The sequence below is a fragment of the Euphorbia lathyris genome, chromosome 1, assembly GCF_963576675.1.
Source record: "Euphorbia lathyris chromosome 1, ddEupLath1.1, whole genome shotgun sequence".
Classification (NCBI taxonomy): domain Eukaryota; kingdom Viridiplantae; phylum Streptophyta; class Magnoliopsida; order Malpighiales; family Euphorbiaceae; genus Euphorbia; species Euphorbia lathyris.
Window position 1 is genome coordinate 53,082,509 of NC_088910.1, and position 15,004 is coordinate 53,097,512.

The window sequence follows — 15,004 nt, forward strand, 5'->3', positions numbered from 1 at the left end:
GTCAACAAACCATCTATAACCATTTGTCCCTTCACCTCTCGTGTTGAGTGAGTGAGAGCCCAAATTCAATGTTCTAATATCACACCAGTCACGCCTTTATTCGGTAATTAAACTTATTAACTACTATACAGTTTAAGCTACAACTCACACCAGTAATGTCATATCAACAAATGCTTTGTGGTTATAACAAGTATTTCAGTATTCTACTCGTATATACATACGAGTGTTTTGTCGAAATTTAAATAGAGAAAGGGTTTAATTGATTATTTTTGAAATTATCTGGACTCAAAGTTAAGATTAATTACAAACAAAACCTATACTTAGATTTTATAAAATAAGTAGAGTATAATAGTTTTATGAATGCGATTAATATTAAAATAATATTGATCCCCACAATTAAAAGGATGCAGCAATTACACCAAAAATCATGTTGAGATCAACGTCAACAACGAAATCTAAAAAAGTTCTCATCAACCTAAATTTGGCAAATTCCAATCGTCAATGTGGGTTCCACCAGATAATTGCCACTTGGCATATTTTGATCGCAGGACCACCTAATTTTCTGTCTACCCTCAACCACTCCACATGCCCTCCTTTTTTTTCAATTTAATTTTTTTTTTCCCCCTTTCTCACCCCTTTTTTACCCGCCCCTCCAAAATAAGCTTTAGCTTTAGCCTCAGGCCTCGATTCCAAACCTAACCATTATTTATTTATTCAAACCTCAGGTTCGTATCCGAACCTCCGTTTTGTTCCTCTGTTCGTTGAAAATTTCGCACACTATTTCGATCGCTTTTTATCTCTCTCTATCTTCTCCCTTGCGCTTAGAGACGGCACATTCTCTCTCTTTCTCTTACATCTCTCGATTCAAACCCTAAATTATTTAACAAATTCAGTGTCGCTGAAGATCGGTTTTAAGCTTATCCGGAGGTGTCCCCAAGAAACCGTGAGTCATTTTTCTCTCTGGAAACCCTAACTTTCTTTTTTTCCTATCTAGAAGCTAATTACCTTGGGACTGCATCTCTACTGGGTGCTTTTGGTGTGGGCAGCTGTATTTTAGCTTCTTTTATGGTCTTGCATTTGTATTTGTGATGAAAATGTTTTTGTGATTTGAATTCTGGTGCTGCGTTCTCGATCTTATTTGTAACCCGTGATAAATGCTCTGGGATTTTGCAGGCTTAAGCTTTCTTTAGCTTCTGAGTAAAGGTAGTAAGGAAAATAATGGAAAAGGAAATTTGTGCTTTTGTGTTGACAGTCTCTTGGTTTCAGTTTTGAATTATTTAGATTGATATGAAAATTTTAGAGGATTAGTTTGCTAACCTTCATTCTCAGTATGTCTTCAAACATTTTCTTCTATATGGAATTTTTTAATCTTCATCTTTTTCACTTCTCACATTTTCTCTGCTCCCAAAGCTAGCAAAAAGGATTTTCGACAGATTTTAACTGGTTCTTATATTATTATCCATGCACTTATTTGATTCTATGTCTGTGCCTTCTGACATGTCTAGCTTTTAGTTGAGGTTCCTATGGCTGTATTAGTTGTCTTTTAAGTCTTCCCCGAGAGTGGAACAAGTGTTTTTACTCCTTAGAGCATCCCAACTGACTATTAGGCCACTTTCTAAAAATAATATAAATAGTTGACTCTTAGTGATTTAAGAGTGGTTAATACATATCATATCCAACAATACTACTCGTATTCACTAATCCAACAATTCTCCTTATATTCACTCCTTAATTATTATTTTATCATTAAAATTATTAACTATTGTTATATTAACTAATAGTGAAAGTAGAAAGACTCTTCAATAATAAATTATTAATAAAAAATGAAATAAGCAGCCACTAAAAGGTGGAGAGAGGCTTTCTACTAATAGAGAGGATTGAGATGCTCTTAGTGATTTGAGGAGCCACTAAGAGACTGTTGGAGCTGATTTTTAATTCTCACTCCTCAAATTTTAACTTAAAAGCCAAACTAAGAGGCTGATGGAGATGCTCTTACTTAGCAAATGCTTAATTATTTGCGCTGTGCCTTTTCTGGATTCTACTTCATTCTGCTCATGCTATGGGTTTACTATACTTGGAGATGCAATATTTTAAATGCACATTACATTGTCTTTCACAAGGAATAAATGCCTACGGAGTGAATCATGGTTTCTCTAAGGAAAAATATCTTCTGCTACTGTTAAAGCTGGCAACAAAATATAGTTATTTTCAACAAAGGCATGGCTGTTAAAAACTAACCTCTTTGGATATCTCTCATTTGAGAAACTATAGAGCTTACTAATTGAAGCTGGCCATATTTGTTTAAATTTTAGTGGAGCAATGAAGTGGTAAGCCTTCATGGCTGTGATGAAGGGAATATTTGATGTCATAATGCTGTTTTGTTGAGCGACTTAAGACTTTGTATTAAAGGTGAGACTAGGTGTATCTGCACCATAGTTATTAATGGTGCGCCTATGGCGCACCAGGCGCAGGCCTTAGCGCCATGGGGCTGCCATGGCGAGGCGCAATCGCGCGCGCCATGTTTTCTGGAATGTTTGGCAGTTAGGAGCAGTTTTTTCTGGAATGTTTGGCAGTTAGGGGCAGTTTTATTAAAAAAAAGTTATTAAAAGAGAGAGAGAGATTATACATTTATTAGAAGAGAAGAGATTATACGTTTATTATTAGTAGAGGAAGAAACAGAGTACGTTTATGATTTGAAGAGGAAGAGACGGAGTACGTTTATGATTTGAAGAGGAAGAGAAAGAGTCATTGTATTTTATAAGAGGAAGAAGTCTAGTAGAAAGAAAACACTACGGATTGAAACAACAGAAGTCTAGTAGAAAGAAAAACACTACGGATTTAGTATTCAACTTTATCTTTCTAATATGGAGTTTATTTTGCACTTTAAAATTTATTTATGCTTAAGATATTTTCATAATTTAGTATTCATTGCATTTTTATGTTAGTTTTATAGTTTATAATTTTTAATTTTGGAAGTGCGCCTTGTCTCGCTATGGCGCGTGCCTTGTCTCGCTATGGCGCGTGCCTTGTCTCGCTATGGCGCGTGCCTTGTCTCGCTATGGCGCGTGCCTTGTCTCGCTATGGCGCGTGCCTTGTCTCGCTATGGCGCGCGCCATCGCCATGTGCCATGCGCCAAGGCTCCAGGACGCCTTGCGCCAAGGCTCCAGGACGCCTTGCGCCATGCGCCTTTAATAACTATGCTACGGATTGAAACAACAGAAGTCTAGTAGAAAGAAAAACACTATGGATTTAGTATTCAACTTTATCTTTCTAATATGGAGTTTATTTTGCATTTTAAAATTTATTTATGCTTAAGATATTTTCATAATTTAGTATTCATTGCATTTTTATGTTAGTTTTATAATTTTTAATTATGAAAGTGCGCCTTGTCTCACTATGGCGCGCTCCATCGCCATGCGCCAAGGCTCCAGGACCCCTTGCGCCTTAGTGCACCATGCGCCTTTAATAACTATGATCTGCACCCTTGCAGCCTATTCAAAATTTGTTATTGCTTTATTAGTTCATTTCTCTTGGGCACTGGATATGTGCTTTATATAATTCTACATGAAGTTTTAGAAAGCACTTCTATTCAGGTGATTTCTGTTTATATAATCTGCAGGAGCTATTTTTGTGCTTCAATGTTATCAAAATCGTATGAGTCACTGGTCGAGTCGGCTAGATTTCGAGCCGACTCTATAGGGAGAATCGAACTCGACCACGACTCGGTGCTGAATTGTTCGAATCGGGCGAGTCAGGCGAGTCTTGGAAAAGGTTGGAAAAAAAAAGCAGATGCAAAGGAGAGGACGACGAAGACAAAGGCTTGAGATCTGATTGTCAGATCTCAATAGGGAGAGTTCTGTTAATTCGATCATAATCGATTGAGAATCTCATTGAGTTGATCCCATCTTCTTCTTCTTCTTCTTCTGCTGCTGCTGTTCTCTAGCTGAGAAATAACTTTTCTTTTGTTTCCTCGACCAAAAAATTGATAGAACTTAGAAGAGCTAACAGGAACATTGGGAAGAAAAGAAAGAGTATATTTGAATATAGGAAATAAATAATTAAAGAAGAAAGAGATTGGGACAGATGAGGATAAGATGTTTTGTAAAAGATTTCCACTTTCTGGATGCCAACCATTATCAAATCCACCTAACTATTTTATTTCCCATTTTGCACTTGGCAAGGCTCAAGAGTGTTATGTTTTAGTGTTCTTTTTTCCCCCTCTTTGTAATTAAATTATGTTTGCTTTTGGATTTATCATAATATCCTTTCACAATATATTTTGACACTATTAAGTTGAGTAAAATAAATTAGCAATTTAATAGTTTTAAAAACCATTAATTTTTTTTATATATGTAATACATATTTTATTTTCTGTAATATTATGAACTCTGAATCTTACAATTAGCTTCACGAGTCACAATTCACAAAATGAGGATTTTGATTAACAAGTCAAATCTGGATTTGACAGTTATGCTGTGCTCTGAAAATTGATCTTCCATGAATGGCTTAGTTGATTCTTTTGCATAATCATTAAGTGTGGGTTCCCTAGCTGTGGGGAATTTGAGCATATGTCCAATTTATCCAATTTTAGCAGAGGTGACTGCATTGGCTTTTGGTAATTGGTATTATTTTTTGATTTTGCAAAATTGAATGAGTTCATATGCATTTTAAATTTAAGGAACTTCTTGATGCTTTCAGAAAACAAGACTCTTGTGCTTATTCATATCGTATCTTTGGCTTTATTTGTTGTTCCTTTAGTACATCATTCAAATGGAGTTCATCTTCTACATTTTTGAGAACTGAAGTTATTTTTGTTTATGACTAAAAATTTTGGTGTACAAATACCACTTCATTTTATTGTTGATGTTTTTATTTGTATGAACTTATAACAATCACTTGATGTTTATTACATGCCAAATGGTAGATCTCTTCTCATTTATTTTTACGCTCTAATTGTCATTGTTTGCAGAATGAGATTTTGAACGACATGAACATTGCAGCTGGAGGGACACTTAAATGAGCAGAAAAGAGGTTTCAACATGCTTTTACTTAACAAGATTTTCTGCTGTTGTATTCTATCCAGTCATATGTCATTTGACAAATGTTTGGAAACTTTTTGTGTTACTTTAGGTGTAGATTTTCTCACCATTTAGCTGCTGAAATTTTATTGGTCGGTTATCTATGCCTGGCAACGAAGTTGGAGATAGGATTCATAATTTCTTTGCCCAGGAGAACTTATCCCAGGGCCAGCACCATCCAGAGGTTGCTGACGGGACTTGGACAGGGCTAGGTAACAATCCTTGGGTTGGTAGTCAAAGACAGGCTGGAACGTCTTTTATTTCTAACTTGAAGAATCAATCTGGGCAGCAATCTGGTATGAATTATGCAGACTGAATTAGTTGGTGTTTCTGACCAGTAATTTTTTTTTGTTAATTTTGTTTTAGAAGTTATCTCTCTCTCAATTCAACTTAGTACCAGAAAAGGATGAGATGCTCATAAGTTATACATATAGTATGGTTTCAATGTGTATCTATTAGTAAATAGACTTTCTTTTTCTTGGCTTTAGTTGATTCGGAGAGAGGATATGGGGGGCAGTCATCGACAGTGCTGCATGGTATGAATTTTGCCCATCAGTTTGCTAGGAGTCAGTCTCAAATTCAACAACCTACTGCAAATGGCTATATGCATGGAAATCAGGTTTTTCAGACAAGTGAAAGTAATGCAAACCTTTTGGGAGTGGATACAGATAATGATCGGCGTAATTTAACATCAAGAAGTTTTTCAATTCTTGATGCACAAGTAGGAAGTGGTCCTGAGAGTTACAAGAAAAATTCATTAAGGATGGATTTTAATGATGCACCCACTAATTATGATTTTTTGGGAGGTCAGCAGCATATGAGTAACCAGCATCCAGGCATGTTGCAGTCTTTGCCAAGGCAACAGTCAGGGATTAGTGATATGCAATTATTACAGCAACAAGTCATGCTTAAGCAAATGCAGGAAATGCAGAGGCAGCAACAACATCAGAAGCAACAATTCCAGCAGCAAGAATCAAGGCAGCTTAATTCTTCAAATCAGGTTTCCTCTTTTGCCAAACAGGCAGCAGGTGGTCACCCATCAGCTATGGTAAATGGTGTTCCCATACACGATGCATCAAGTTATTCATGGCACCCTGAGCTTATGCCAGCTAATTCAAATTGGTCTCAACATGTTGCATCTCCTGCCATGCAAGGATCCTCTAGTGGGTTATTATTTTCCCCTGAGCAAGCCCAAGCACCACGCTTTATGGGAATGATTCCTCATCAGCTTGATCAATCTCTTCATGGTGTTCCTATCTCTGGAACTAGAATTTCTCCGAATCAATATTCTCCTGTCCAAATCGATAAGCCTACAATACAACAAATGTCAGGAAGCAGTAATTCTTTTGGAGGTAATCATTATGCTCGGTTTCCTGACAATGCTGGTATGCATGATGGTACTTTAGTTGCTAGACAGGGATATCAAGGAAAAAATATGGTGGGATCTGCTGATACCCAAGATTTAAATGTAGGACTTAATTTGGAGAACTTGGAGGAAGTGGATGCCCAGCAAAGTAATGGGCCCACACTAGATCTTCACAGGAGGCAAGATTTGCGTGGTTCATCAGACACACCACAGGAAAAAACGGTGATGCAGGTTGCCCCATCACATAATGTTGCTACCCTAGATCCAACTGAGGAAAAGATTTTATTTGGTTCAGATGATAATTTGTGGGATGCTTTTGGCAAGAGTGCCAATGTAAGTTCAGGAGGCTCTATTGTAGATGGTGGAGATGTTTTTGGTTCCTTTCCTTCAATGCAAAGTGGGAGTTGGAGTGCACTGATGCAGTCTGCCGTAGCAGAAACATCTAGTGCTGATGTGGGGCTGCAAGAAGAGTGGAGTGGCCCGACTTTCCAAAATACCGAACCTCCATCTGGGAATCAATCCTCCACAAATGTCAATGACAGTGTGAAACAGCAATCAACTTGGGCTGATAACAGATTGCTGTCTGGCTCAATGTCAAATGCTAGACCCTATGGTATTTCTGACGGATTCAATAATATGGCAGGGCTTAAGCAATCTGGAGTTAGTCCATCAAATGAACCAATTGAGAGGTTGCATTCTGGCGTTTCTCAGAGATACGTTCAGCCATTTTCTGGAGAAGGAACCAAATGGTTGGATCGGAAGCTTCTGCAGAAGCCAGTTTCTGAAGGTGTTCATAACTATGAAAAGAGTGTTCACTCCTCAGATGCAGATTCAAATACAAAAAGCATTTCAGGTTCTTGGATGAATCAGCAGAGCATATCCTCGTGTAATACGGGTGGCCAACCGAGCAGTACACCAAATGGTTGGAAATTTGTTGATTCTGTGTCTCCTGGGGCACGTACGGTTTTGAAAAACCCGGGAAATGAAACCTCATTTCAAGCTTCTCAAAGTACGGAATCGAAGAATCAGATGTTTGAGGCAATGGGCTATGGTGCTGGTTTGTGGAAGACTGATTCTGTTTCTAACTCACTTCGATTGGAGCAAATAAAATCCAGCACTGGAAGCCCCCAGGTCAATAGAGAAGATTCTAGCTCAAATAATGCTGTATTTCCCGAATCAAACACTGCAAGGACTCATCCAGAAAGCTTCCAACAGACCCCCAATGGTAATAATATTGACATATGGAAACACGTAGATCATTTGGTCAACAACCCTAAAGGACGTGATTTTCCAGGAAAACACCAAACTCATATGGATATGAATCATCAAACTGTTGAGTTGTCAGGAAATAGAAATGGAAATGGGGTTGTTGAAACTCAAGATTACTCTGATACAAAAGAAAGCAAAACCAATAGCTTTCACAATGTGGGCCTCTATAATTCCACTACTGGTGTTAGAGAAAATGCATGGCTTGATGCAAGTGATTCACTCACTTTATCTGGGGCAAATGTAAAGCCATCCAATATTGTTCGGAAGCCATCAGGAATTCGTAAATTTCAATATCATCCCATGGGGGATCTGGATGTTGATGTTGAACATTCTTATACACATCAACAGCCCACTCTGACCCAAGTTTCTCCAGGGTTAAAGGGTCAAGACCATGGGGGTATCAGCCAACCTAAATTTCCTCCACAGATGGCTAGAAATTCTATGGAATTTGACAAGGTAGTTGCGCTTCCTGTTTCTTTTTCTCCTTCTACATGCTTCAAATCAAGCTACGCCCCTTTCTGTAGCCAATAAAATCCATTGTCACGTGTTCAAAATATTTATTAATAATTATGTATTCATTATTCACAGGGTCGTTTTCCTGGTTTTCAAGGGGACGAAAAAGGCTTAGACGAGACAGCTTCGAAAAACATAGTTTCAGGTTCCGCACCTAGTACTTCTACCTCCTTTGACAGAGCTGCTCATAATTATGCGACAGGCAGAACAACACAGTCAAGGTAGTTCAATTTTCTGTACTTTTGACCCTCTTACCTGCTCTTTGATATTTTCAATCTATTGTTTTAACCATAGTTGTTAAATCGAGATACGACTCGTGACTCGAAATCTCATTTTGTGAATCGAGACTCGTGAATCGTATCGAATCGTAAGATACGGATCAATTTTAAAATATTATAAAAAAATAAAATATTAACCATATTTATCTAAAAATGAAATATTAATATTTGAAGAGTCCTCTTTCAATTGAAGAGTCCTAATTATTTGAAGAGTCTCTTCACTTATTCCTTTTATTTGATTTTTTTTATGTTTAACAGTTAAAACATAAACATGTACGTTTTTTTCATTTGTAACAATAAAAAAATGAATTCATAGATAGACCTGTACGCCTTTTTCCATTAAATGGATTACAATTTGTGAGCTGCTAAATACCGCCATCAAATTCCTTTTCACCGCCACTTTTGGACTTTTTTGGCCTTCTCATAATTTTGATCAAAAACTGAAAATTCTCTCTCCAAAATCATAAACCCGAACAACAATAATTGAAATTATGAAAATAATAGATGTGTGACAATCCGAACCCCGAAAATGGATGATTACGAGTCGGAAACATTAAGATTTACATCTTTTTTATCAAAGAACTCATGAAAATAATACATATTTTTCATGACGATTTTGCATTTTTCGTCACAAAAAATAGGAGAATTTTTAATTTTTCGTCACTAAAATTTTTACGATTTTGCATATTTCAAAATTTAGCCTAAACTGATGCGGCATACCATTCCCACCATGGCGGGAACGGATGCCACCATGGTGGGAATGGTATGCCGCATCCGTTTAGGCTAAATTTTGAATTTTCCCTCAATTTTTTTTTTTTCCCAATTTTGACAAAAAATTTATGCCAAGGGCAAAATGGTCCAATGGGTGCGGTGATAAGGAATTTGGGTGCGGTATATAGCAATACACTTACAATTTACAAAACAATCATTAATACCATTTATTATTTCCTGCACAACATTTAATATTTAGACTTTCCAGCACCTGTCTTTACGTTTTCCATTTTAAATTTTTTTTTAAGCCAATGCCATGACTCGACCGACTCGGGTGACTCGGCCGATACGGCCGAGTCACCGACGATTCGGCTGAATTCAGGTGGATTTCGAGTCAGACCATAGAGTCGACTCGAAATCCACTTGACTCGTATCGACTCGTACGAGTCTAATAACTATGGTTTTAACTTGAATTTTGTAATAATTCAGTATTTTGATTTAAATCATCCAGCATTTTTCTTTTAGTTGCAGTTAGTTTGATGTTTTTGTCTGATTTCCTTTACATGCTACAAGTCAGATTCTTTTCTTGCTTGTTTTTTTTTTTGGAGGCACCCACTTTCATCAGTCATTTTTTTTTTTTTTTTGTGTTCAAATTTGCAGTCAAAATATGCTTGAACTTCTTCACAAGGTAGACCAATCAGGAGAGCATGGAAGTGCAACAAATTTTAGTTCTTCTGACCGCAATCAGCTTTCTGAGATGCATGAAATCAATAATTGCAATGGGTCCATTCATCTGCATCAAAATCAATCTTCCACATCTCAAGGGTTTGGTTTACAACTTGGCCCCCCTGCTCAACTTTTGCCCGCTCAAGATCGTGCTCTTTCTTCTCCGAGCCCCTCGCAGGCGAATAACTCCCTTTCTTCAATTCATGTCACTTCTGAAGCAGGGGAGAAGGGTCATACATGGTTGGCTTCCACATCTTCTGTTCAGAGCTTGCCTCTTTCACATGAGATATCTCAAGGAGAATTGAGGAGTAAGACTTCCAGTACCTTTGGACAAACTGGCAAGAACACCCAGGCGGGAAATTCTTCTATGGCATTTTCTCCTGGTTTTCCATATCCAAGAAGTGATCTTCAAAATCAGCACATGTATGATGCAGGTGGTCAGGCAACAACCAGTCAATCTGTAAATGTATTTTTTGATAGGTTGTCTTCCCAGTCTAAACAGGCAAGTGAATCTTATGATAGAACTCAAAGTAGTCAGTCAATGGCTTCAGTGCCAGACATGTCTGGAAGTGCTCTGCTAAGCAGCAAAGCTACTTCTGGGGAGAGGTGCTACCTGAGTAATAACATTCAGAATAATGGAAAAGATTCTCCTCCACAGTTCCCTGTTTTGGAATCTGTTCCTGCTACTCAGGGTCCTACTGTATCTGGTGCATCACAGGAGAACTCTGCAAAAGTGAAGCCTGACACGTGGAACAGTGTTTCAATTCAGCAATCTAGGGCTCAATATAATGTCTTCAAGTCCAATAATGATTCAGAAACATCCTCTAGACCGCACAAGCAAGAAGCTCATAATGTACAAATGATAGGGAATGCCCCATCTGAAATTGGTGCAAGTTCTGTGAGTTCACATGGCTCTGCTGGGAAAGAGCATCCAGCGAAAGGAGACTCATCCCAGCATGTTTCACCTGAGAATGACCCTGGGAAGAAGATTATGAATGTCTCACAAGGGGCAGAATCTGCTGCAACTTGTGTTCCTGGGACATCTATTTCAAACCACTCCAGTACGCAAAGAGAGATTGAAGCATTTGGGCGATCTTTGAGGCCTAATAGTTTTTCACATCAAAATTACTCGATGCATCAAATTCAGGGAATGAGAAATGCAGAAGTTGATCCAAGTAATAGGAGTTCAAAGAGATTTAAAGGTCCTGATAATTCTGGTGATGTTCAGGAGCTAGGACAGCAGCTCTATGATCACAATAGTATGGCCATAGATGCATCACCTGCTCATGCGACGAAACCAACAGATGTTAAAGATACAAAGACTTCTTCTCAGGATGTTGTAACTTTTGGCAAGAATGATTCTCAGAATTTTTCTAACAGCAGTGTGGTTGCTGTGAGAGCTGAGCATTCTAAGATCAGTCCTCAGATGGCTCCATCTTGGTTTGATCAGTATGGAACCTTTAAAAATGGGCAGATATCACCCTTGCCAGATGCTCAAAAAGTTGCCTCAGTGAAGACTATGGATCTTCCTTTCAATGTTGGAAGGCCTTCCAGTAGTTTTTGCGCTTCCACTTTGGTCGAGCAGGGGAATGCAGTTGATGCTGATGCTTGTCTCCATGGTCTTCTACCAAAAAGTTTAACCCCCTCATCACTCGCAAGTGACAATCTATCATCTCCTCAGGTAACAAATTCCAATGTTGCTGATGCTAGCTTGACTGTTATAAGACCAAAAAAGCGTAAAACTGCTACTTCAGAACTTATACCATGGCATAAGCAAGTGGTGCACGGCCTTCGAATGCTTCAAAATATCAGGTAGTTGCAATTTCGCAAATGCATAGGGTATAAAATTTAGGGTAAATAATTCTAAGGTCCCTGTATTTTTACCTAATACACTAGTTAGTCCCGGTGTTTTTAGAAATGATTATATAGTCCTTTAGTTTTTATTTTCGTCAACTCTTTAGTCCTTATATTTGAGTGCATGGCCAAAATAAACTAAATAAAATTTAAATTACCAAAATTACCCTTTACTGTTTTAATAATAAAATATCCATTTTTCCTATTTTATGTTTTTTTCCCTTCATAATAATAATCTCTCTAATATTAGTTAATTGTTTTATTGATTTTTGTATAATTATAAATTTTAATTTAGTGGTGTAGAACTTATTCATTAAAAAAGATGAATAATAAATATTGTAAAAATTATTAAAATTGGAGTAGAACAATATAAAATTATAAAAGTGATTTTTTTTAAAGAGAATAAGAAATATAATTTTCTTTTTATAATTAATATACACAGGTATAAGAATTTCGGTGTAGATATATACTGTCCAAACTTCATTAAAACTATTTTGATTAAATATGAAAACTAGAAGATAAGTTATTTTATTTATATAATTAGGGGCAGTTTTTTGCTTTCATATATAAAAATAAATGAAGGGACTAAAGAGTTGATTAAGGTAAAACCTAAGGACCTTATAATGACATGATGGACCTACTAGTGTGTTAAGTAAAAACACAGGGACCTTATAATTATTTGCCCTAAAATTTATTCATAAAACAATGCATGCATGAAAAAAAAATATTTGCTTAAAATTCTGTACGCTGTCTGACATGATTTTGCTGACTACGTTAACTCATGATGTGTTTATGATTTGCAGTTCAGCAGAATCAGACTGGGCTCATGCAGCAAATCGATTGACTGAAAAGGTGTGGTCATTGCTAAAAACAGGCTCCCCTCAACTCTTTCAGCTATATTGATTTTCTATTGAGATCTCAGGTAGTTATACGTGTTTGTTATAATCAATTCATATTAATGACAGGTGGAAGATGAAGTTGAAATGTCAGATGATGGACCACCAGTATATAGGTCAAAGAGAAGACTTGTAATTACAACACAACTAATGCAGCTGCTTTTTAGCCCTCCTGCGGCATCAGTTCTGTCTGCTGATGCTATGTCACATTATGAGAGTGTCGTGCATTTTCTTGCACGATCGACTGTCGGAGACGCTTGCTGCACACTTTCTTGTGCTGGAAGTGATACTCGCATGCCTTCTAGCAGTGGAAACATGTAAGAGATGCTTTTATTGAAATAAAAATTATTATGCTTTAAGCTTGTAGTGAGGTTTATTGTTTATCCATTGTTATATTCTATCCATGCTAGTAACAATTTCTATAAAATCCTTCTGTCAGCCTGCCTGAGAAGCTTAAAAAATCCGAGAGAATTAGCGACCAATACTTCTCAAAAGTTGTGGAAGACCTGATCGGTAGAGCAAGGAAGCTAGAGAATGATATCTTAAGGTGCGACTTTTATTTCATTCTAGTCCAGAAGTTTTCTACAGCACAGGCTTTTGTGAATTGTTTATATAAGTTATGAAACATAGAAGTGAGCTACATGCATGCTTTATGGGGAAGAGTAGAACATAAGGATAGAAAGGTGTACAACTTAGCAAAGAAGTTCGAGACAGTAAATTAGTTTCATAGATGTTTTCAGCATTGATGTCATTGGACATTCTGAAAAAGAGGGGTTGCCTGTTGTTTCAGTTGGTCTGGATTACTGTATTTTGAGGATTTTGCATGGGCATAAAACATTGCCATTTTCCCCCTTCCCTCTTTCTTTCCTGTTGCTGATTACATTTCATATATTTCTTTATTCTTAAAGTTATTGTACAATATTGTGCATTTGGTCTCTATCTTATCTCACGGTTCTTTCGTGCTGCCTAATAATTATTTAGATTGGATAAGAGAGCATCTGTTCTAGACTTGAGAGTGGAATGCCAAGAATTAGAGAAGTATTCTGTTATCAATCGTTTTGCCAAGTTCCATGGACGGGCACAAGCTGATGCGGCTGAGATATCATCTCCTGATGCACCTTCAAATGCTCAGAAATCCTGCCTCCAGAGATATGTTACTGCAATTCCCATGCCTAGGAATCTCCCGGACAGGGTACAATGTTTTTCACTTTGATCATTTATTAATTGATTTTTGTCTTTTTCTTGGCCAATTATCTCCACATCCCTCATACTTCTCCAATCCACTTTCTATCAACTTAAATTGTGGCACTTGCTCACCGTAGAACCACACTGATGGGATTGTAGATGCTAGATTGCCTCCTTAAAAAAGCAGTGGAGGCTGTTAGATGTTTATATCTAGGCCATTGATTTCATATTCATTCTTGAGAAAGACAATGGTCTTGTATACTTCATTTAATGATTCAGATGAAATTGGGGTTCTCCACCAAATTATTATTCTATATATAAAAAAAATGGGGAAATGATGGATGTCTGGCTTAGAAATGGTGTTCACATGTAGTGAAAAGTTTATAGGTGAATTCTTGCCTGCAAGGCTTCTGATAAAGGATTTTGCCTTGCACCCACTTCTCTGGAGAAAGAAAGAAGTGGGGAGGGATTGGTTGTGGGAGGGCAGTTAAATTGGCGGCGGTAAGTCTGCAATAGCTAGTTCTAGTGCTATAATAATTTTATCTTACATTAAGCCCTTCTATTATTTTGTACAAATTGGGTGACTTTCTTTGTGAGTTCTTTTTCCAAGAAATTGAGCAAAGATGTAAAGGTGCTGAAATTGCCTAATTTGATGGATAATGCAAGCTTCAATATTTGGTCCTCTATTCTCTAATTTTTTTTCTTCTCCTTTTTTGGATTTTTTTTTTTTTTTTTGGGTCAGCTTCCTTTTGGGGACTTTTGAGTTATTCCTACTACTAAGCAACATTATGCAATTGAACTTAAACATGAACGTTAAATTGTTTGTATTTTGAGGAATTTCTAGAATGCCGACAATTTTTTTTTTTTTTATACTTTTTACTCCGAATATGTACAACAAAAAGCTCGAGAAACTTCCCAAGGAGCTCCTGAAATATCCTAGGTTGCTCTATATTTATTATTTGTTTCTGTAATAAGTATAGTGAAATGAATTAACTGTGTCCATTCATTGCATCCTCGCCAGTTTGGCATCTGAAGCTGTATCTGTCTAATTATGTGCAAATTTTCAATTGCTGGTTAATAAACAGAAGTATTTTCAAATTCAACTTTATACTCTTCATGTTTCAGGCA

The 15,004-nt window shown here is 37.1% G+C and overlaps 1 protein-coding gene across 1 annotated transcript; it reads left to right on the forward strand.

Annotated features, from left to right (window-relative positions):
• Positions 1 to 783: 783 nt before the first annotated feature.
• LOC136232948 (uncharacterized) lies at positions 784 to 14,562 on the forward strand. The gene is made up of 10 exons (XM_066022439.1): positions 784 to 943; positions 4,970 to 5,031; positions 5,131 to 5,374; positions 5,567 to 8,169; positions 8,302 to 8,447; positions 9,876 to 11,753; positions 12,599 to 12,647; positions 12,761 to 13,008; positions 13,131 to 13,238; positions 13,673 to 14,562. The coding sequence occupies exons 3-10, from the start codon at positions 5,182 to 5,184 to the stop codon at positions 13,902 to 13,904; spliced, it is 5,457 nt and encodes a 1,818-aa protein (XP_065878511.1). The 5' UTR covers positions 784 to 943; positions 4,970 to 5,031; positions 5,131 to 5,181; the 3' UTR covers positions 13,905 to 14,562.
• The last annotated feature ends 442 nt before the right edge of the window (positions 14,563 to 15,004 follow it).

Excerpts from the sequence above, each read along its gene's own strand:
- LOC136232948 (XM_066022439.1), top strand. The coding sequence starts at position 5,182 with ATGCCTGGCAACGAAGTTGGAGATAGGATTCATAATTTCTTTGCCCAG. Across the intron at positions 12,648-12,760 it reads CAAATCGATTGACTGAAAAG|GTGGAAGATGAAGTTGAAAT; the intron begins GTGTGGTCATTG and ends TATTAATGACAG. Across the intron at positions 13,239-13,672 it reads CTAGAGAATGATATCTTAAG|ATTGGATAAGAGAGCATCTG; the intron begins GTGCGACTTTTA and ends ATAATTATTTAG.